General features: G+C 41.9%; 1 protein-coding gene across 5 annotated transcripts in view; it reads left to right on the top strand.

Moving 5' to 3' along the window:
• Positions 1–2832: 2832 nt before the first annotated feature.
• LOC110526605 (regulator of microtubule dynamics protein 2) overlaps positions 2833–23005 on the top strand; it is a 71706-nt gene continuing 51533 nt past the window's right edge. Inside the window, exons 1-2 of one of the 5 annotated variants that reach the window (XM_021607715.2) lie at positions 2833–2975; positions 5840–6294. In XM_021607715.2, coding sequence (XP_021463390.1) covers positions 5849–6294 — 446 coding nt within the window. In that variant the 5' untranslated portion in view covers positions 2833–2975; positions 5840–5848. Of the gene's footprint in view, positions 2976–4005; positions 4288–4308; positions 4929–4999; positions 5747–5839; positions 6295–23005 lie in introns of those variants that run through there. The other 4 variants (XM_021607750.2, XM_021607723.2, XM_021607731.2 and 1 more) reach the window with 4 other exon arrangements.

Here is a 23005-nt window from a genome sequence, read left to right as displayed (position 1 = left end):
CTATACAAAGTCAATAGTTTGTAGAGTCACCTTTTGCAGCAATTACAGCTGCATTCTCTTGGGGTATGTCTCTATAAACTTGGCACATCTAGCCACTGGGATTTTTGCCCATTCTTCAAGGCTCCTCCAGATCCTTCAAGTTGGATGGATTCCACTGTTGTACAGCAATCTTTAAGACATACCACAGATTCTCAATTGGATTGAGGTCTGGGCTTTGACTAGGTCATTCCAAGACATTTAAATGTTTCCCCATAAACCACTCAAGTGTTCCTTTAGCAGTATGCTTAGGGTCATTGTCCTGCTGGAAGGTGAACCTCTGTCCCAGTCTCAAATCTCCGGAATACTGAAACAGGTTTCCTTCAAGAGTTTCCCTGTATTTAGCACCATCCATCATTCCTTCAATTCTGACCAGTTTCCCATTCCCTGCTGATGAAAAACATCCCCACAGTATGGTGCTGCCACCATATTGTTCTCGGGGTGATGAGAGGTGTTGGGTTTGCGCCAGACATAGCGTTTTTCTTGATGGCCAAAAAGCTAAATTGTAGTTTCATCTGACAAGAGTACCTTCTTCCATTTGTTTGGGGAGTCTCCACATGCCTTTTGGCGAACACCAAATGGGTTTGCTTATTTTTTTTTCTTTAAGCAATGGCTTTTTTTCTGGCCACTCTTCCATAAAGCCCAGCTCTGTGGTGCGTACGGCTTAAAGTGGTCCTATGGACAGATATTCCAATCTCCGCTGTGGAGCTTCGCAGCTCCTTCAGGGTTATCTTTGGTCTCTTTGTTGCCTCTCTGATTAATGTCCTCTTTGCCTGGTCTGTGAGTTTTGGTAGACGGCCCTCTCTTGGCAGGTTTGTTGTGGTGCATATTCTTTCCATTTTTTAAATAATGGATTTAATGGTGCTCCGTAGAATGTTCAAAGTTTCTGATATTTTTTCATAACTCAACCCTGATCTGTACTTCTACACAACTTTGTCCCTGACCTGTTTGGAGAGTTCCTTGGTCTTCATGGTGCCACTTGCCTGGTGGTGTCCCTTGCTTAGTGGTGTTGCAGACCCTGGAGCCTTTCAGAACAGGTGTATATATATACTGAGATCATGTGACAGATCCTGTGACACTTAGATTGCACACAGGGGGACATTATTTAACTAATTATGTGACTTCTGAAAGTAATTGGTTGCACCAGATCTTATTTAGGGGCTTCATAGCAAATGGGGTGAATACATATGCACACACCACTTTTCCATATTTTAATAAAAAAAATAAAAAATTGAAACAAGTTTTTTATTTATTTTTTCACTTCACCAATTTCATGTATGTCCATTACATGAAATCCAAATAAAAATATACTTAAATTACAGGGTGTAATGCAACAAAATAGGAAAAAATTCAGAGGGGATGAATACTTTTGCAAGGCACTGTACATCCCAGAAAACATATATTTTAGTCCTGACAACGTACTTTACATATTTCTTGATAAATTAAATGTTCAGTAGTGACAGTTCTTAAAAATATATGAAGATTTACCAAATTGTTCACTAATTGTCTCCAAAATGTATGCAGACAGCCTTCTCACCATGTGGCCATGCTGGAAAGGGGTGCAATCCCATTACCTGGTGACATTTTAAGGGTGTGGCAGGGTGTAAGGGTGTGGCACATTCATTCTATAGTCTTTTAATGTGTGTGTTTCGGTAATGACATCAAAAGGTGGGACAGCATTTTTTGGAGAAAGAAGTTTGAAAGATAAATAAAACTACTAAATAGATCAGAATCTTTGAATGTAATTACAGAACATCTCAAGATGATCTATTGAGATAATATTGCATTTTATATTTTCTTCAAAAATCATTAATTGCTTTATTTTTAATTTTTATGGGGTTTGGGACACTCACCAATCAATAGAAATAGATGTATAAACAATGATTTTGTACTATATTAATTAAAATATATATTTGTTATTGCCTTGGATTGAATTAGAACCTAGCATGTAAATACATGTCCTAAGTTAAGAGACTTAACTGTTTTTTAAAATAGACATATAACTGGGGAAGGGTATAACATAAAGTTTTTGTTGGGGTGGGATTGCAATTTGCACCACATCTGTAGAATCACACAACCTCCACAATAATTTGGGGTTGGTTAATTAAACAAAGCACATTATCTTTGAAGGTTATGGTTATGAAATCCATGTTATTCAAATTATACAAAAATAATTTAATACATACTGCCTGTCTCATCAAATTGAGACAGGCAGTATGTATTATGTAAATACAATTTTAAAGGGGCTTGATTGAAATCTTCCAATGAGTACTTTGAGCCCTGTAGCAGCATTACTGTGGTGCAGGTGAGATGTAAATATGGTGGGCAGATTATCCAGGAGATAAGCAAACTGAAGTGATGTTGTGACAGACAAAGAACAATTGTGTGGGCTGTTTTGCACCAAAAATAAATAAATAAACAAATATATATATATATATATATATATATATATATATATCATTTTTAAATACTACACTTTTTACAATCTCATCCTACCACTCTTGTTTCTGATGTTTCACAGTGCAGAATATTCCAAGAACGGTCCTACAGAATCTGTTTGAAATATCAACATTTCAATTTTGATACCATGGCGTCGCATAGGTAGCCTAATGGTTAGAGCGTTGGACTTGTAATTGAAAGGTTGCAAGATTGAATCCCCGAATTGACAAGGTAAAAAAATATGTCGTTCTGAACAAAACAGGGGTCTTAATTGAAAGTCAGAATTTGTTCGTAATTTGACTTGCCTAGTTAAATAAGGTACAAATTAAACACCCTTTTATAACCCTGAAAGGAAAAGCTGACGAGGACAGCGCCGCTTGAACTGACTGCAGGTTCAAAGTTGATCAGATTAAGTGCATTTGTGATCCTCACTCGTACACACTCTGCCTGGGCACAGTGTGAGAACAGCTCCCACAGAGAGACAAAAATCCCTTTTGGAGGTGAGTTGCCATTGTTTTTTTTGCAATGTATTCATCTTCTTATCCCTTTTAAATGAATAAGGGGTGTTTTCCAAGTTGATCAATAACATAAAAAATGCATGGCCTAATGGGGACTGATTTTTGTGATTCTGGAATTTCAGCTGTAGGCTTCCTTGAACCTATATTCTGAATTAACTTTATTCTGTAAAAATGCTATTTTCATTAGGATAATATGACACGGATTTGTCAATGGATTCAGAGACTGATCTCATTGACTGTTCTCAGGGTGCAGTCTGGTATTCACCTAGTTAACACAGAGGTACATGGGGGTTGTTGTTGTTGGAGTGTACTTTGGCCATTCAGTTGAGCCGCTGGATTAGTCTTTTGCTCAAATCTATTATGACAGTCTCTGTTTTCCAGCAGATCTTTAAACCTCAACCTCTGAACTGTTTTGGAAACGCAGTAGTCCATCATTGTAGGATCAAAGACTACAATAGTATTGTTAGTTTAAACGCCACATGTACCCTTCCCACTGAGCAAAAACGGTTTGAATCAAGGTTTCCACATCATTTCGACAAAAATAATGAAGTGATGATGTTCTGTGGAAAACGGATTGGATTTTCAAAAAGTCATCAATGTCGGGGAATTTAGTATTTTTTCAACAAACTTTTAACCAAATTCAAATGAGATGGGGAAATATTTGGTTGATTTTAAGTTTCATTCGCGTTAGTTAGTAACTCAATCAAAACGAGACGTTGAACTGGCATATGTGCCCACTGTCCAGTGGGTTGAATGACATGATACAATAATTATTTGAGATATCTGGGGTTAATAATATCCAGAAAATGTATATAGTAGACAGCTAAATATAAACACATTTAATATCAGCGATAGCTTATTAATCCCAATGATTACCCAATCAATGTGTTTTTTTACAGAATTGGCACAGTGGTCTAAGGCGTCACTACAGACCCTGGTTCGATTCCTCTATCCCCGGCTGTATCACGATCGGCCGTGATGGGGAGTGAACAATAATAAAAATGGTGTGGCTACTCGCTTCTATCTGAGTTGTAGAGGAACACATGTAGTACGGTTTTCAGGTTGTTCCATTGCAAATGCCATAATCATCAAAGGACTTGACAGGTTTGATGCGTTAGAAAGTATCACCATATCACCCTACCTTGATCGGTAAACTGACACAGTCATTGCGGTTGAGGTCGGAACATTTCGATGGTGTATCAACCTCTCCTGATAAGACGGAATATTTGGTTGTTGCACATAAATAATACTCAAACTACAGGTGTAAAGAGACTGCTCGCTTCTCCGCAGTAAGGTCAATGACAGCTACAATTTCTACATTTTTTTTTGAGTCGAATTAATATTATTTTATTGAACCTTAATTAAAGTGTTTTACATTTAACTGTAGTCAAGTCCACAACTATGCGATAATATAAGGGTGCCACACTCAAATGCACTGCTTTATGTTGAGCTAAAGCTACTTAAGCTAGCGATCTATTTTCTCTGTGTGGTTATAGTAAACAACACATCGTGAACACCATTGCCAGGCATTAGTTCGCAAGCTCGATGGCTCTGTCCATGCCATTACATGCCCTTTCTTTGCCATTCTGTTACGCTAACTGATTAGCTTGAGTGTTAGCTGAACCAGTAGGCTTGAGGAGACGAGATCCAGGATCCTTAAATTCAGCTCTGCAAACGTTCTGACGTGAAAATACGATCGGTACTCAACAAAATAGACTTTCCTATTGTCAATACTGCCGTTACTTCCAAAAAAGGTCTAAATTAAAATGATTGTTTTTGGCCAAGTGCGCATGCGCCAAATCTAAGGCTCTAGGTACACTATCCGGAATGGATATTGATTTAATTTTTATTTAAGACCTTTTTTTTTCTTCCGAAGTACATTCCGCACGGAACGGCGGTAAGGACGATAGTTGCTGTGCAAAACTCAATATTCTGGTGAGTACCGAACGTATTTTGACATAACGCTTGCAGAGCTGGTTTGATGGGACTTTGAATTGAAGGATCCCTGGGTGTCAGATGAGATCTCGTCTCTTCAAGCCCAGGTACTGATTCAAGTGTTAGCTAGCTAGCTAATCCTGTTAACGTTAGCCCTTCGTGCAAACGTAACTAGCTAGTCTAACACTGAGGTGAATGGGAGGACCCAACAGAAGAGTGACTAATCCCTCCCCATGACGTTGCCAGCTTTAGCTTGACAGCTTGCTACTAGTCACTAGGTCACTTTCTCAAACTGTCACTGGCTGGTGGGTTTCAGAAGTTAAGTGGCTTTTTGCTTTGCTACATTTCTATACCCCAAACTAGTTTGCTTGACTTTTCAGCTGAGGTTCTCCACATTTGACAGCTAACCCAATCGATCACTTTACTATGCTGTCCTAAACAATGCCCTGATTTGTCTGTTGATTAAGTGTCCTTAATTGGCTTGTGGTCCTCTTAGCTGTTGGCTTTATCAGCAGGTCTTTTCCCAGTGTTTGTGGAAACCATTAAGAGCTTAGCCAAGTGGCCTAAATTGTATTATTTAATAGGCACAGAGAATTTAGCTGCTCGTGTGACAGGAACTATCAAATCAGTTGGCATGTAGACTGGTGGGAAATGGACATTGGACGTGTTAATGATTAGAATGGAGGTGCGGATTGGGTTAAGATCAGAGGTCAAACTCTACAAGTAACAAGAGCTAAGGGCTGACCAACTCAGCTCCTTGCTCAGTCAACTCTGATGAACTTTTTGCAACGCTACTTTCTCTGCTGCAGGATACTCAAGTAAACAATTCCTAAAATCAGAAGTTGTCACTGCACAACAGAGCAAATTCATTATTAATATGCGTCATTTTAATTCCTCCTCTTTCTCTCCAGGTTGGCACGATGGCCCAGTCATCAGACAACAAGGTTCTGGTCCTGGGTGTGTTGGCTGGAGCGGCTGGCCTCAGCCTGGGTGCTGTGGCATTGTACAACAGCCGGAGGGCCATGCCACAGAGTGGACACAGTGAGCAGTACCTCAGCAGTAATGACCAGCGGGCGGCTGGAGCCAGTATGGTGGTGGGGGGAATGCTGGGTCAGGCTGAGGTTCTAGATCGTCTCGGAGCCCTGATCCAGTGTGTGTCGGAGCTGAAAGATGAGGTGCGGGCGCTGAAGAGTGCCATCCCAAAGCTGCAGGACCACGTGAGGGATGAGCTGAGAGGACGCGGGGGCGAGGGGGGCGTGGCTCGCATCAGGGCAGGCCCACCAAACCGCACTATACCCACACGCAGGAGGAGAGTAGCCAGAGCTGAAGGCCAAAGCTCAGAGGAGGGGGCTGAGAGTGAAGGAGGGTGAGTCCCATCTTTCTCTCTGGCATTGTCACATGTTGGTTGCTTCAGATACAGGGGGGGGGGAATCCACACATCACAATGATTTCATAGAAAAACACAAGAAAATGTTCACAGTATTTGCAATGCCTTTAATTTCTATGTTCAATGGAACAGCTCCAAAACTCTGACTTGTTTTGGCATGAGATCTCATTTAAAATGTCCTACAATGATATGATTACAGTTTGCTACATAATCTTCTCTGTCCAAGCATCCACCACACCCTTTGGCCTTTTATACTCAAATTCTGGTTTCCTCTTTGCCAGCTGCACCACCTTAACTATCCCACCTGTACTTGATCAATATCTTAATAAGCCAAAGTCACATGCTCACCCTGCATCACCAGACTTTTTGATTTGCTCAGTCATTATATGTAGTAAAATAAGAAGTACTGTATGTGAATTTGCCTAGGGTGTCAGAGAGTGGAATCTAGCGCCACACGCCCAGTCATCCTCCATCTACAGCCAAATAGCTTGATCACACGACAGGCTTGAATAACATAAACAACAGATGTCTGCTTTTAAATGCACTGCCTCTTAAAATTCCTCTTTATGAAAACAATATATTAACAGGTAAGTAGTGACTATTAAAACAAGGCACTTGTGTTAACAGTCGGGCTTAACTTGCACAGCTTTTCTTGGGCATGAATGCATTCAGAATGTCTTGTCTCAAAGCTTTGTGGGAAATTTCCTGCCTATTGCTTGATATTCATATTATTCACATAGGCTACTGGACTTTTTTAAGGGCTGGATCAGCATTAATATTGCAGGTAGATTGTAGCTTCCATCAATGTAATTGTCGGAATAATTTCTAATCCCCCATATATTTTTGAGGTATATACAGTTGAAGTCGGAAGTTTACATACACTTAGGTTGGAGTCATTAGAACTTTTCAGCCACTCCACAAATGTCTTGTTAAAAACTATAGTTTAGGCAAGTCGGTTAGGACGTCTACTTTGTGCATGACGTAAGTCATTTTTCCAACAATTGTTTACAGACAGATTATTTCACTTATAATTCACTGTATCACAATTCCATTGTGTCAGAAGTTTACATACACTAAGTTGACTGGGCCTTTAAACAGCTTGGAAAATTCCAGAAAATGATGTAATTTGCTTTAGAAGCTTCTGATAGGCTAATTGACATAATTGGAGGTGTACTTGTGGATGTATTTCAAGGCCTACCTTCAAACTCAGTGCCTCTTTGCTTGACATCATGGGCAAATGAAAAGAAATCAGCCAAGACCGCAGGAAAAAATTGTGGACCTCCACAAGTCTGGTTCATCCTTGGGAGCAATTTCTAAATGCCTGAGGGTACCATGTTCATCTGTACAAACAATAGAATGCAAGTATAAACACCATGGGACCACGCAGCCGTCATACCGCTCAGGAAGGAGATGTGTTCTGTCTCCTAGAGATGAATGTGCTTTGGTGCGAAAAGTGCAAATCAATCCCAAGACAACAGCAAAGGAACTTGTGAAGATGCTGGTGGAAACGGGTACAAAAGTATCTATATCCACAGTAAAACAAGTCCTATATCAACATAACCTGAAAGGCCGCTCAGCAAGGAAAAAGTCACTTGCACATTGGGACAAAGATCGTACTTTTTGGAGAAATGTCCTCTGGTCTGATGAAACAAAAATAGAACTGTTTGGCCATAATAACCATCCTTATGTTTGGAGGAAAAAGGGGGACGCTTGAAAGCCGAAGAACACCATCCCAAACGTGAAGCTCGGGGGTGGCAGCATCATGTTGTGGAGGTGCTTTGCTGCAGGATGGACTGGTGCCCTTCACAAAGTAGATGGCATCATGAGTGAGGAAAATGATGTGGATATATTGAAGCAACATCTCAAGACATCATTCAGGAAGTTAAAGCTTGGTCACAAATGGGTCTTCCAAATAGACAATGACCCCAAGCATATTTCTAAAGTTGTGGCAAAATGGCTTAAGGACAACAAAGTCCAGGTATTGGAGTGGCCATCACAAAGCCCTGACCTCAATCCAATAGAGAAGGTGTGTGCGAGCAAGGAGGCCTACAGACCTGACTCAGTTACACCAGCTCTGTCAGGAGGAATGGGTCAAAATTCACCCAACTTATTGTGGGAAGCTTGTGGAAGGCTACCTGTAACGTTTCACCCAAGTTAAACAATTTAAGGGCAATGCTACCAAATACTAATTGAGTGTATGTAAACTTCTGACCCACTGGGAATGTGATTAAATAAATTAAACCTGAAGTAAATCTCTCTCTACTATTATTCTGACATTTCACATTCTTGAAATAAAGTGGTGATCCTAACTGACCTAAGACAGGGAATTTTTACTAGAACACACAATTTTTACAGGAACACACAATCCCTCCATCAGTCCTCACACTGTCCGCAATAGGCTGAGAACGGCTGGACAGAGGGCTTGTTCACCTGTTGTAAGGCAGGTCCTCACCAGACATCACCGGCAACAACGTCGTTATGGGCACAAACCCACCCGTCGCTGAACCAGACCGGACTGGCAAAAAGTGCTCTTCACTTACGTGTCGCGGTTTAGTCTCACCACGGGTGATGGTCGGATTTGCGTTTATTATCGAAGGCTAAAGCCTTACACCGAGGCCTGTACTCTGGAGCGGGATCGATTTGGAGGTGGAGGGTCCGTCATGGTCTGGGGTGGTGTGTCACTGCATCATCAGACTGAGCTTGTTGTCATTGCAGGCTATCTCAAGGCTGTGCGTTACAGGGAAGACATTCTCCTCCCTCACGTGATACCCTTCCTGCAGGCTCATCCTGACATGACCCTCCAGCATGACAATGCCACCAGCCATACTGCTTGTTCTGTGTGTGATTTCCTGCAAGACAGGAATGTCAGTGTTCTGCCATGGCCAGCGAAGAGCCCTGATCTCATTGCCATTGAGCCCATCTGGGACCTGTTGGATCGGAGGGTGAGGGCTAGGGCCATTACCCCTAAAAATATCCGGGAATTTGCAGGTGCCTTGGTGGAAGAGTGGGGTAACATCTCACAGCAAGAACTGGCAATTCTGGTGCAGTCCATGAAGAGGAGATGCACTGCAGTACTTAATGCAGCTGGTGGCCACACCAAATACTGACTGTTGCCTTGTGTCCCTTGTTCAGGGACACATTATTACATTTCTGTTAGTTACATGTCTTTGGAACTTGTTCAGTTTGTCTCAGTTGTTGAATATTTCCACGTTATTTTTGCTGAAACTAAGAGCAGTTGACTGAGAGGATCTTGTTTCTTTTTTTGCTGAGTTTATATACATTTTACGGGCACAGTCTTTTTTACAATAGTTATATTTAGTTTGTTTTTAGTCTACTGTAGCTTATTATTGAAACATTTTGCAATCTGTTTTTGAAGCTCTTGCGATTAGAAAAACCTAGAATGAGGAATCTTACATTTATGCACATTTCTGTTTTGGTGAGTAGAGTAAATCTGAATGTTGCATTTTATTCATTTATTTTACCAGGGTGAATTGACTGAGAACACATTCTCATTTACAGCATCAACCTGGGGAATAATTATAGGGGACTGAATGACCCAATTGGAAGCTGTGGATGATCAGGTGGCCATGATGGTACGAGGGCCAGATTGGGAATTTAGCACCAGCTTCCAGGGTTAACACTCCTACTCTTACTATAACTGCCATGGGATCTTTATTGACCACAGAGAGTCAGAACACCCGTTTAACGTCCCGTCTGAAAGACGGCACCCTACACAGGGCAATGACCCCAATCTCTGCCCTGGGTCATTGGTATATAGTTTTTGAGACCAGAGGAAAGAGTGCCTCCTACTGGCCCTCCAATACCACTTCCAGCACAGTCTCCCATCCGTTGGGTATGAGGATTACTCTGACGTTGCGACAAGAATGACCTAACGGCCATCCAAGTTATGGCTTTCCCTTTTCATGTCCAATAAACATACATGATCTTTGTAACTACAAGCCAACACCAGATGGTTTCTAGTGGAAGACTGCAATTATGGTACTATGTCCCATTTACAAAAAACAGAAGAGATGAGATTGAGGCTATTCTGTTACGTGTATTTGCAGAATGGTCTTGATCTCTGAAAAAAACATATGAAAGCGTGTCTGATGTTTTCTAGTGTTGATAGTGATGTTCCTGAGACTTCACTGTTTCTTTTTTTTTTTGCCGAGTTTATATACATTTTAAGGACACAATCTATTTTACATTAGTTATATTTTGTTTGTTTTTTAGTCTACTGTGGCTTATTACTTTTGAAAAATGTTGCAGTCTGTTTTTCAATCTCTTGCGATTTAGAAAAACCTAGAATGAGGAATCTTGCATTTATGCACGTTTCTGTTCACAATGCTGTGGATTAATAACTTGTTATAGCGTCGTAGGACATTGCTCTGACTATGGGAGCATCACCTGGATTGACTTTTCCCGTACTTTCGCTAAGCATGCATAATGTAGTGTTCCAAGAAAAACAAGCACCCTACCTGGCCTGGCATCCAAACCCAAAGAAAGTGGGCGGGGCAGAGGAGTGTAACGGGCTGCAGATCAGAGCTGGATCATGGCACCTCCCCCCCAGTTAGGTTAGCTCCAGATTTGTATCCTGGCAGAAATCTTGCAGCAGTCGCCTGGGAGCAAGTCTAGTTGTAACAACATAACAAGCAGGCCAACAGCCAGCCAGAACACTCTGGGTAGTTAATTACTGTTTGTGTTTTGCTGTCTTCAGTGTATCGGTCTCTTTGGCTTTGCCTCTCAGTTTACAGACTTTGAGGTCCGTAGTTTGCATTCTTACTCAGGCCATAATTTACTGTAAGTTGTTGTAGATCGACTGATGGAATCAGGCCATACTTGAGTGATACAATAATCAGGGGGTCTATTGTAAAGCGTACTACTCTCCTATCTTTGTAGTGAAAAAGCTCCTAGACTGGAAGTTTAGGCCTAATATAAGTTTCATGGGGTATAAATTACTGTACCACATGAGGACTAGGTTATATCAGGTCATTGGTTCTCCCACCTCTGTAATCAATGGAGTTTCGTTTATCCTCCTCCCTGTTGGAGAAAGAGATGCAGACCGAAGTATGGTGCCACAGCCTGCCCTCCAGCAGATCCAGCAACTTGCTTTGAGTGGCAGCTGTCGGCCCCATCAAATGTTCTAAATTACATCCCGGGTTATTATGGTTTGAAAGAAATCAAATCACGCACACACCTACCGTAATTAAAGCGCCTTTCCCTCTCACCTGTGATTTGTTAGAGCGGGAAGGGGGGTAAAGGTGCAATGGACAAATTCTAGCCCTTAGGGAATGCTTGGCACTCACCCAGAGTTGCCAGCTACACCCATAGACCTCACATCACCTACATTTTAAAGAGCTTTGGTTGTCTGTTGCACCGTCGCTTGGAACTGTAGGCAATAACAGCACTTGACTATATCCTTCACTGCTGAGATATCTTTATTAGAAAACCATGCTATGGTGGTTGTGGCAGGCCTCATGCTTTTTAGCATTCTCGCTGATTTAAAATATTTTTTTTGTTGAGGCAATGAATTATGGAGTTTAGAATGCAATGATTTATGTAGTTTAGAGGCATGTCATACAGTGGAGCCCCCCCAAAATCCCCCCCTCAAAGTTATATTTATATATATATATATATATATATATATATATATATATATATATATATATATATATATATATATATATATATATATATATATATATATATATATATATATATATATATATAATTTGTTTTTGGTTAAAAAAAGAGACTAAAATCAAGGGAGGGTTTGGGCGGCAGGGATGCCCTTGTCCCATTGCGCACTAGCGACTCCTGTGGCGGGCGGGCGCATTGCACTCTGACACGGTTTGCCAGGTGCACAGTGTTTCCTCCGACAACCCGGTAGCCAGCCGCACCAATGTAGAAGTAGTGCGGCTTGGTTGGGTTGTGTTTCAGAGGACGCACGACTCCTGTCCCGAGTCTGTACGGGAGTTGCAGCGATTGGACAAGATTGTAACTACAAGTTGGATACCACGAAATTGGGGAGCAAAAACAGGGTAAAAAAAAAAAATGATATTCAGACCATGACCAGCGGTGATATATTTGCAGGTTGTGTTGGGTCTTGCTGAAACACAAAGCGGCTGTAATGGGGTACAGACAATATGGCGTACCGCACAGACGTGCGACAATATACATGCCATTTAGCAAACATTTTTTTCCCGAATCTCCTAACAGTCATGCATGTATACATTTTACGTATGGGATTTGAACCCACTACCCTGGCATTACAAGCACCATGCTCTACCAACTGAGCTACAAAGGACCGCAAAGAAGAAGGATCAATTATGGAGCAGGTCAAAGTTAATAAGGATTGTGTTTGCTCAGTTTAGCAACACACACTCGCAAGGTAGATAGCTCAAACAGTTTGCACTGTTCACTTTTCATTTGGCAAAATCGCTTCCTCGAACTTCCCACCTCAACCGAGCAGGCCCATCAATCTCCCAGTCTGTATGCCGAGCTGTCAAAGGTCTCATTGTAAAGTGTCATGTCGGAACTTGTCATTCCTCAAACAGTTCCCACTGCCGTTTATCCACGTCATGCTGTTTGCCCGTAGCTAGAGGGCATTATAACGTTTTGTGTTTAAAATGATAGCGTTTTTGGCATTGGATAGTTGCTGATTTTAAGGAGAAGACTTTTGTTTATTTAGTACCGGGCATGTCTGATCACACACAGTGAGAGGTTTTTTTCAAGGGAAAAATGACCTTGTCTGTCTTTTGTAATTAAAAGCTTAGAATGTAAAAAGTGTAATGATTTAGTGATGGGTGTCCAGGCCAGACACATTTTGTGTCTCTCCGTCTTTCGCATTCTGAACTTCATGGAAGGCACTGATGTACCGGAGATACAGTATTTTTTCCTAGAAAGTAGGGCCTACATGTTATTAAATAAAAAATCTTGCAACCAAATCACTGTTGACTTTCTGATACCCCCATTCCTGTGAATTTCCGGCAGTTTACCTTCTACGTATAGTATGTCTGTCTACAGGGCATGGTAGACCCCTCCCCTACTGTACCACTTGAACTGTGACCACCCACTACTCCCCCTCCCCCATTGTCACAGTTTCCTTTCATTCCCCTCCTATCGTAACACTAACGTGCTTGGCTCCATGCTTCCCTATTGTGCTCCATTAGTATCACATTTTATTTGTCACATGCTTTGTGTACAACCGGTGTGGACTAACCGTGAAATGCTTACTTACGTACCCTTCCCAACAATGCAGAGAGAAAGAAAATAAAAGATAGAAAAGTAAAACACGTAAGTAATAATGGATACACAATGAGTAACGATAACTTTACTTTAGTTTATCACATTGTTCTCCGCAGATCCTCGCAAGATCTGTCAGGTTAGATGGGGAGCGTCACTGCACAGCTATTTTCAGTTCTCTCCAGAGATGTTTGATCAGGTTCAAGTCCAGGCTCTGGCTGGGCCACTCAAGGACATTGAGACTTGTGCTCTTGGAAGGTGAATCTTCACCCCAGTCTGAGGTCCTGAGCACTCTGGAGCAGGTTATCTGTATTTTGCTCCATTCATCTTTGCCTCTCCTGACTAGTCTCCCAGTCTCTGCCGCTGAATACAAACCTACAGCATGACGCTGCTACCACCATGCTTCACCGAAGGGATGTGGTATTAGCCAGATGATGAGCGGCGCATGGTTTCCTCCAGACTTGATGTTTGGCATTCATGCCAAAGATTTCAATCTTGGTTTCATCAGACCAGAGAATCTTATTTGTCATGGTCAGAGTCCTTTTGGTAACTTTTGACAAACTCGAAGTGGGCTGTCATGTGTCTTTACCTTAGGGCGTGGATTCCTTTCTGGTCACTTTACCATAAAGGCCTGATTGGTGGATTGCTGCAAAGATAGTTCTCACATCACAGAAGAACTCTAGAGCTCTGTCAGAGTGACCATCAGGTTTTTGGTCACTTCCCTGACCAAGGCCCTCCCCCCCCCCCCGATTGCTCAGTTTGGCCGGGGGACCAAGAGTTTTGGTGGTTCCGAACTTCTTCCTTTCAAGAATGATTGAAGCCACGGTGTTCTTGGGGACCTTCAATGCTGCAAAAATGTTTTTGTACCCTTCCCAAAATCTGTGCCTTGACATAATCCTGTCTCGAAGCTCTATGAACAATTCCTTCGACAGGTGTGGGCCTTTACAAATCATATCCAATCGATCATATTTACCACAGGTTGTAGAAACATCTCAAGGATGATCAATGGAAACCGGATGCACCTGAGCTCAATTTCGAGTCTCCTAGCAAACTCTGAGTACGTATGTAAATAAGGTATTACTGTTTTTTTTATTTTGATTACATTTGCAAAAATGTCTTAACCAGTATTTGCTTTGTCATTATGGGGCGTTGGGTGTAGATTGATGAGGAAAAACATGTATTTAATCCATTCGAATAAGGCTGTAACATAACAAGATGTGGAAAAAGTGAATGGGTCTGACTACTTTCCGAATGCTCTGTATATACACTACCGGTCAAATGTTTTAGAACACCTACTCATTCAACGATTTTACTTAATTTTGTACTATTTTTTTACATTGTTGAATAATAGTGAAGACATCAAAACTGAAATAACACAATATGAAATCATGTAGTAACCAAAAAAGTGTTTAATAAATCAAAATATATTTTATTTGAATAGCCACCCTTTGCCTTGATGACAGCTTTGCACACTCTTGGCATTCTCTCAACCAGCTTCATGAGATAGTCACCTGGAATGCATTTCAAATAGGTGTGCTTTCTTAAGTTAATTTGTGGAATTTCTTTCCTTAATGTGTTTGAGCCAACCAGTTATGTTGTAACAAGATAGGTGTGTATACAGAGGATAGCCCTATTTGGTAAAAGACCAAACCCATATTATGGCAAGAAGAGCTCAAATAAGCAAAGAGAAACGACAGTGCATCATTACTTTAAGACATGAAGGTCAGTCAATACAGAAAATGTCAAGAACTTTGAAAGTTTCTTCAAGTGCAGTCACAAAAAACATCAAGCGCTATGATAAAACTGGCTCTCACGAGGACCGCCACAGGAATGGAAGACCCAGAGTTACCTCTGCTGTAGAGGATAAGTTCATTGGAGTTACCAGCCTCAGAAATTGCAGCCCAAATAAATGCTTCAGAGTTCACGTAACAGACACATCTCAACATCATCTGTTCAGAGGCCTTCATGGTCAAATTACTGCAAAGAAACCAATACTAAAGGACACTTGTGTCTTTGGCATCATTAAAACTGAAGACTTATTTATCAAATAACTCTCTCTAATTATTATTACGCGATTAAGCTGATTAATCATTTAACTGTAATTAACTAGGAAGTCGGGGCACCAAGGAAAATATTCAGATTACAAAGTTATAATTTTCCTAATATAACTTTCAGATATTTTAATATCTGATCAATTAGTCTTCGAATTAATGAATTATTATTGTCTTCACTAAGTCATCCATACATCAATTGTCTTAAATAATTTTTTTAGTAACTAAGTAATTCACAGAAATGCATAAACAAACAGTAGATAGTTACAAGGAAATAACGGAGTTTCCCTAGTGGGATAAACCGGTATCGCGGCTTGGTGGACAAAAAGGGAAGTTGGGATCAACTGAAATTACACAACAAAGTTGATAATTATAACAATTGAAATGCTAATCCTTTGCACAAGAACGTTCACTCATTCGGGAATAATTGCAATCAATATATATATATTTACGCTCAGTGTGTCGTCGGGATCTCTGTTGAAAAGTTTGTTTCTGTTGGAGAGTTTGTCCGCCCTCTCTTTCTCTCTGTCGTGGTTAGAATGGATAGTTCAGAGTGACAGTCGTTCATGTCGTTATAGATAGATGTTTCGGCGGTTGTTGGTCTTCGCGTTCAATGATACCGAATTCCTAGCTGCAGACTAGTAATTAATATCAAAGACTTGTTCTTATTCTGTCGTTCTCGATAGTCTAAGAGTTTAACCACGTGGGATGGTTAAAAGATTCAGCAATCTACTCAAACCCTTATTTCCCTCTGTGATAGAGGTACTGATCTGGTCTCAAACCCGAGGTAAGCTGGTCTGGGGATAGAAAACCCAGGTGGGGGTTTTATTCGGAACATAGAAAGGGCTATCTCATGATGCCAGGTCCTGTCTGTGCTCCTGGGGGCGTGCCAATGACTTAGTGAAACTTTAAACAGAAATACAATTCTCTCACATTAACATCATCACGTCATTTCACAAATAGTATCATCTTTACTCATTCATTTTATACAACAATTAGATGTAAGCCTCATAACTGAGGCTATTGTATAAACAGCGTCATGGTAATGTGGCCATATTGTCTCTCATGAGTTTCACAAAATTGTACCAAACGGACCAGTTCGTAGCTGGATTCTTCACCGATCTTTTATACATTCTCCAGAACATAAATACTGTTCGGATCTCCAGTGCTGTGAGGTGGAAGAAATTCCTTTGTTCTCTCTATGAAAACTCACTCTCTCTATACTGTCTGGCCATGAGTCAGGATCTTCTCTAGGAATTTACGACCTCTCTGACCACAGCAGCCTGGGTGTGGGAGACAGAGGTAGGGGGATGGTGCATAGAAAAGGGCTGGTGCAGAGGGAGGGGGGAATAGTGCTCGCTGTACCCAAAGAGGGCAACGTCATGACAACACCAATTAAAAAGAAGAGACTTGCTTCGGCCAAGAAACACACACAATGGACATTAGACCGGTGGAAATGTGTCCTTTGCTGTGGAGTCCAAATTTGAGATTTTCGGTTCCAACCGCTGTGTCTTTGTGAGACGTGGTGTGGGGGAACGGATGATCTATGCATGTGTATTTCCCACCATTTAAGGTGGGGGTGCTTTGCTGGTGACACTATCTGTGATTTATTTAGAATTCAAGGCGCACTTTAACCAGCATGGCTACCACAGCATTCTGCAGCAATACGCCATCACATCTGGTTGAGGCTTAGTGGGACTATCATTTGTTTTTCAACAGGTCAATGATGAAGGGCTATTTGATGAAGGGCTATTTTACCAAGAAGGAGAGTGATGGAGTGCTGTGTCAGATGACCTGGCCTCCACAATCCCCCGACCTCAACCCAATTGAGATGGTCTGGGATGAGTGAAGGAAAAGCAGCCAACAAGTGCTCAGCATATGTGGGAAACTCCTTCAAGACTGTTGGAAAAGCATTCCAGGTAAAGCTGATTGAGAGAATGCCAAGAGTGTGCAAAGCTGTCAAGGCAAAGGGTTATTTGATGTCTTCATTGTTATTGTACAATGTAGATAATAGTAAAAATAAAGAAGAACCCTTGAATTCGTCATTCTAAAACTTTTGACCGGTAGTGTACATACTGTATATCTAACAAAGTGACATGTTAAAGAGTAGCACCAGCATATGCTATGTGTCATATACGTTAAATGGGTCAATGCAGAAAGTCCTGGTAGCTATTTGGTTAACTATTTAACAAACTGTGTAGCAGCCTTATGGCTTGTGATAGATTCTGTTCAGGAGTGTGTCTTTGGTGGCTGGAATCTTGGACAATTTTTGACACCGCCTGTTTGCCAAGTGGTTTCCATAACAAGCGTTTAAGCAGCCAATCAAGATACTCTCAATTGTGCAGCTGTAGAATCCTTTGAGGATCTGAGGGCCCATGTCAAATCTTTTCAGCCTCCTGAGGTGGAAGAGGTGTTATTGTGCCCTCTGCATGACTGTGTTGGTGTGCTTGGACCATGCTAGATCCTTGGTGATGTGGACACCAACGAACTTGAAGCTCTTGACCCGCTCCACTTCAGCTCCATCGATGTGAATGACCCTCTGTTTCCTGTAGTCCACGATCATCCCCTTTATCTTGCTGACGTTGAGGGAGAGGTTGTTGTCCTGACCACTTCCCTATAGGCCCCCGTCATGTCTTCGGCAAACTTAATGATGGTGTTGGAGATGTGTGCGGCCACTCTGTCGTGGGTGAACAAGGAGTCCTGTCAGGAAGTGAAGGATCCGGTTACAGAGGGAGTTGTTCAATCACAGGGTCCTGAGCTTAGTGATGAGCTTGGAGGGCACTATGGTGTTGAACTTTGAGTTGCAATAAACAGCATTCTAGGAAAGGGTGGTGTGGAGTGCAATAGAGATTGCGTCAACTGTGGATCTGTTGGGGCGGTTTGCGAATTGGAGTGGGTCCGGGTGTCTGAGATGATGGTGTTGATGTGAGCAATGACCAGCCTTTCAAAGCACTTCATGGCTACAGATGTGAGTGCTACAAGGGTAATTTTTCTTGAGCACAGGGACTGTGGTGGTCTGCTTGAAGCGTGTAGGTATTACCGACTGGGTCAACTAGAGGTTGAAAATGTCAGTGAAGACACTTGCCAGCTGGTCAGCCCATGCGCCAAGTATGTGTCCTGGTAATCTGTATGGCCCCGCGGCCTTGTGAATGTTGATTTGTTAATGGTCTTTCACACATCAACTACGCAGAGCGTGATCACAGTCGTAGGGAGCAGCTGGTGCTCTCCCGCATGGTTCAGTGCTGCTTGCCTCCAACCAAGCATAGAAAGCATTAAGCTTGTCTGGTAGGCTCGTGTCTATTCCCTTTTGTAATCTGTGATTGCGCCAACAGAGAGAAACACCTCTCTGAGAAGAGGAAGCATGTGGCTGTATGCTTTATGATTAACGACTCATGGTGTAATCATAATCAAATGCTGGCTATTTTACCTACCAAGAGAATTCTCGGCAGTTATAGTCACAGCTGTGTACATTCCCCCTCAAGCGAACACCAAGACTGCCCTCAAGGAACTTCACTGGACTCTGAATACTATATACTATATAGTATCCAGGATACTATATACCTGGAATCTACATTTGTAGCTGGGGATTTTAGCAAAGCAAATTTGTGAACAAGGCTACCTAAGTGCTGTCATCATGAAAAGCTCTGAGAGGCTAGTTAAGGATCATATCACCACCACCTTACCTGCCACCCTAGACCCACTTCAATTTGCATACCGCCCCAACAGGTCCACAGATGACGCAATCGCCATCACACTGCACACTGCCCTATCCCATCTGGACAAAAATAATACCTATGTAAGAATGCTGTTCATTGACTGCAGCTCAGCATTCAACACCATAGTACCCTCCAAGCTCATCATCAAGCTGGAGGCCTGGGTCTCAACCCCTTCCTGTGCAACTGGGTCCTGGACTTTCTGACGGGCCGCACCCAGGTGGTGAAGGTAGAAAACAACATCTCCACCCCGCTGACCCTCAACACTGGGAACCCACAAGGGTGTGTGCTCAGCCCTCTCCTGTACTCTCTGTTCACCCACGACTGTGTGGCCATGCACGTCTCCAACTCAATCATCAAGTTTGCAGACGACAGGAGTGGGCTTGATCACCAACGATGAGACAGCCTACAGGTGAGGGCACCTCTCACTCAACATCAACAAAACAAAAGAGATGATTGTGGACTTCTGGAAACAGCAGAGGGAGCACCCCCCTATCCACAACCTCAGGAGGCTGAAGAAATGTTGCTTGTCACCCAAAACCCTGACGATCTTTTACAGATGCACAATCGAGAGCATCCTGTCGCATCCAGCCTGGTACTGCAACTGCACCGCCCTCAACCGCAATGCTGTCCAGAGGGTGGTGCGGTCTGCACAACGCATCACTGGGGGCAAACTACTTGCCCTCCATGTCACCTACTGCACCCGATGTCACAGGAAGGCCAAAAAGATCATCAAGGACATCAACCATCCAAGCTACTTCTTGTTCACACCGCTATCATCCAGAAGGCAAGGTCAGTACAGGGTCATCAAAGCTGGGACCGAGAGATTGAAAAACAGCTTCAATCACAAGGCCATCAAACTGCTAAACAGCCACCACTAACTCAGAGAGGCTGCTGCCTACATTGAGACCCAATCACTGGACACTTGAAACAATGCCACTTTAAATAATGCCCCTTTAATAATGTTTACATGATTACATTACTCATATCACATCTTACATTACTCATATATCACATGTATATACTTTATTTTATACATCTATTGCACCTTGCCTATGCCGCTCGGCTATCGCTCATCCATTTACTTATATGTACATATTCTCATTCACCCTTTTTAGATTTGTGTGTATTAGGTAGTTGTTGGGGAATTGTTAGATTACTTGTTAGATATTGCTACACTGTCGGAACTAGAAGCACAAGCATAGAAGCTACACTCACATTAACATTTGCTAACCATGTGTATGTGACCAATAATATTTGATTCATTTGCAGGCCCTGACACATCGGAGAGCATCAGAGCCGGTGTCGTAGGACTCGATCTTAGTCCAGTATAGTCGCTTTGCCTGTTTGATGGTTCGTTGGAGGGCTTAGCAGGATTTCTTATAAGCATCCAGCCTTTCGCTCAGTGTGGATGTTGCCTGTAATTCATGGCTTCTGGTTGGGATATGTACGTACGGTCACTGTGGGGATGACGTCATCGAGGCACTTATTAATGAAGCCTATTACTGATGTTGTAAACTCCTCAATGCCATCGGATGTGTCCCGGAACATACAGTGCCTTGCGAAAGTATTCGCCCCCCTTGAACTTTGCGACCTTTTGCCACATTTCAGGCTTCAAACATAAAGATATAAAACTGTATTTTTTTGTGAAGAATCAACAACAAGTGGGACACAATCATGAAGTGGAACGACATTTATTGGATATTTCTAACTTTTTTAACAAATCAAAAAACTGAAAAATTGAGCGTGCAAAATTATTCAGCCCCTTTACTTTCAGTGCAGCAAACTCTCTCCAGAAGTTCAGTGAGGATCTCTGAATGATCCAATGTTGACCTAAATGACTAATGATGATAAATACAATCCACCTGTGTGTAATCAAGTCTCCGTATAAATGCACCTGCACTGTGATAGTCTCAGAGGTCCGTCAAAAGCGCAGAGAGCATCATGAAGAACAAGGAACACACCAGGCAGGTCCGAGATACTGTTGTGAAGAAGTTTAAAGCCGGATTTGGATACAAAAAGATTTCCCAAGCTTTAAACATCCCAAGGAGCACTGTGCAAGCGATAATATTGAAATGGAAGGAGTATCAGACCACTGCAAATCTACCAAGACCTGGCCGTCCCTCTAAACTTTCAGCTCATACAAGGAGAAGACTGATCAGAGATGCAGCCAAGAGGCCCATGATAACTCTGGATGAACTGCAGAGATCTACAGCTGAGGTGGGAGACTCTGTCCATAGGACAACAATTAGTCGTATATTGCACAAATCTCGCCTTTATGGAAGAGTGGCAAGAAGAAAGCCATTTCTTAAAGTGTCGTTTAAAGTTTGCCACAAGCCACCTGGGAGACACACCAAACATGTGGAAGAAGGTGCTCTGGTCAGATGAAACCAAAATTGAACTTTTTGGCAACAATGCAAAACGTTATGTTTGGCGTAAAAGCAACACAGCTGAACACACCATCCCCACTGTCAAACATGGTGGTGGCAGCATCATGGTTTGGGCCTGCTTTTCTTCAGCAGGGACAGGGAAGATGGTTAAAATTGATGGGAAGATGGATGGAGCCAAATACAGGACCATTCTGGAAGAAAACCTGATGGAGTCTGCAAAAGACCTGAGACTGGGACGGAGATTTGTCTTCCAACAAGACAATGATCCAAAACATAAAGCAAAATCTACAATGGAATGGTTCAAAAATAAACATATCCAGGTGTTAGAATGGCCAAGTCAAAGTCCAGACCTGAATCCAATCGAGAATCTGTGGAAAGAACTGAAAACTGCTGTTCACAAATGCTCTCCATCCAACCTCACTGAGCTCAAGCTGTTTTGCAAGGAGAAATGGGAAAAAAATTCAGTCTCTCGGTGTGCAAAACTGATAGAGACGACTTACAGCTGTAATCGCAGCAAAAGGTGGCGCTACAAAGTATTAACTTAAGGGGGCTGAATAATTTTGCACGCCCAATTTTTCAGTTTTTGATTTGTTAAAAAAGTTTGAAATATCCAATAAATGTCGTTCCACTTCATGATTGTGTCCCACTTGTTGTTGATTCTTCACAAAAAAATACCGTTTTATATCTTTATGTTTGAAGCCTGAAATGTGGCAAACGGTCGCAAAGTTCAAGGGGGCCGAATACTTTCGCAAGGCACTGTATGTGACCAACCAGCTCGATTCGGTCTTATTTAGCAACATTTGAAATTGTGTTTTTCTACATTGGATAAAAGTATAGATTCAGAGGTAGAAAATTGTATATCAAACACTACAGTTAAGGAACAATGGGAAAGTAATTCTGCTTTGAAAGTTGATAAACTTGTAATCCCACTTTTGAGAAAATGGCACTTGAATGTTTTGGTAAACCTACTGGAGAGCTCTTTGTTTACATCCATTCAGCATCGTTCACACCCTGTTAACCTGTTGCGACGAGCAATCCCGTATCCGGGAGCGTAATTATAGCCTCAAGCTCATTACCATAACGCAACGTTAACTATTCATGAAAATCGCAAATGAAATGAAATAAATATATTAGCTCACAAGCTTAGCCTTTTGTTAACAACACTGTCATCTCAGATTTTCAAAAAATGCTTTTCAACCATAGCTACACAAGCATTTGTGTAAGAGTATTGATAGCTAGCATGCCATTAAGCCTAGCATTCAGCAGGCAACATTTTCACAAAAACAAGAAA

Source organism: Oncorhynchus mykiss, chromosome 1, assembly GCF_013265735.2.
Source record: "Oncorhynchus mykiss isolate Arlee chromosome 1, USDA_OmykA_1.1, whole genome shotgun sequence".
Lineage (NCBI taxonomy): Eukaryota > Metazoa > Chordata > Actinopteri > Salmoniformes > Salmonidae > Oncorhynchus > Oncorhynchus mykiss.
The sequence above is the reverse complement of the archived record's forward strand: the minus strand, read 5'-3'. Positions and strand labels throughout refer to the sequence as shown.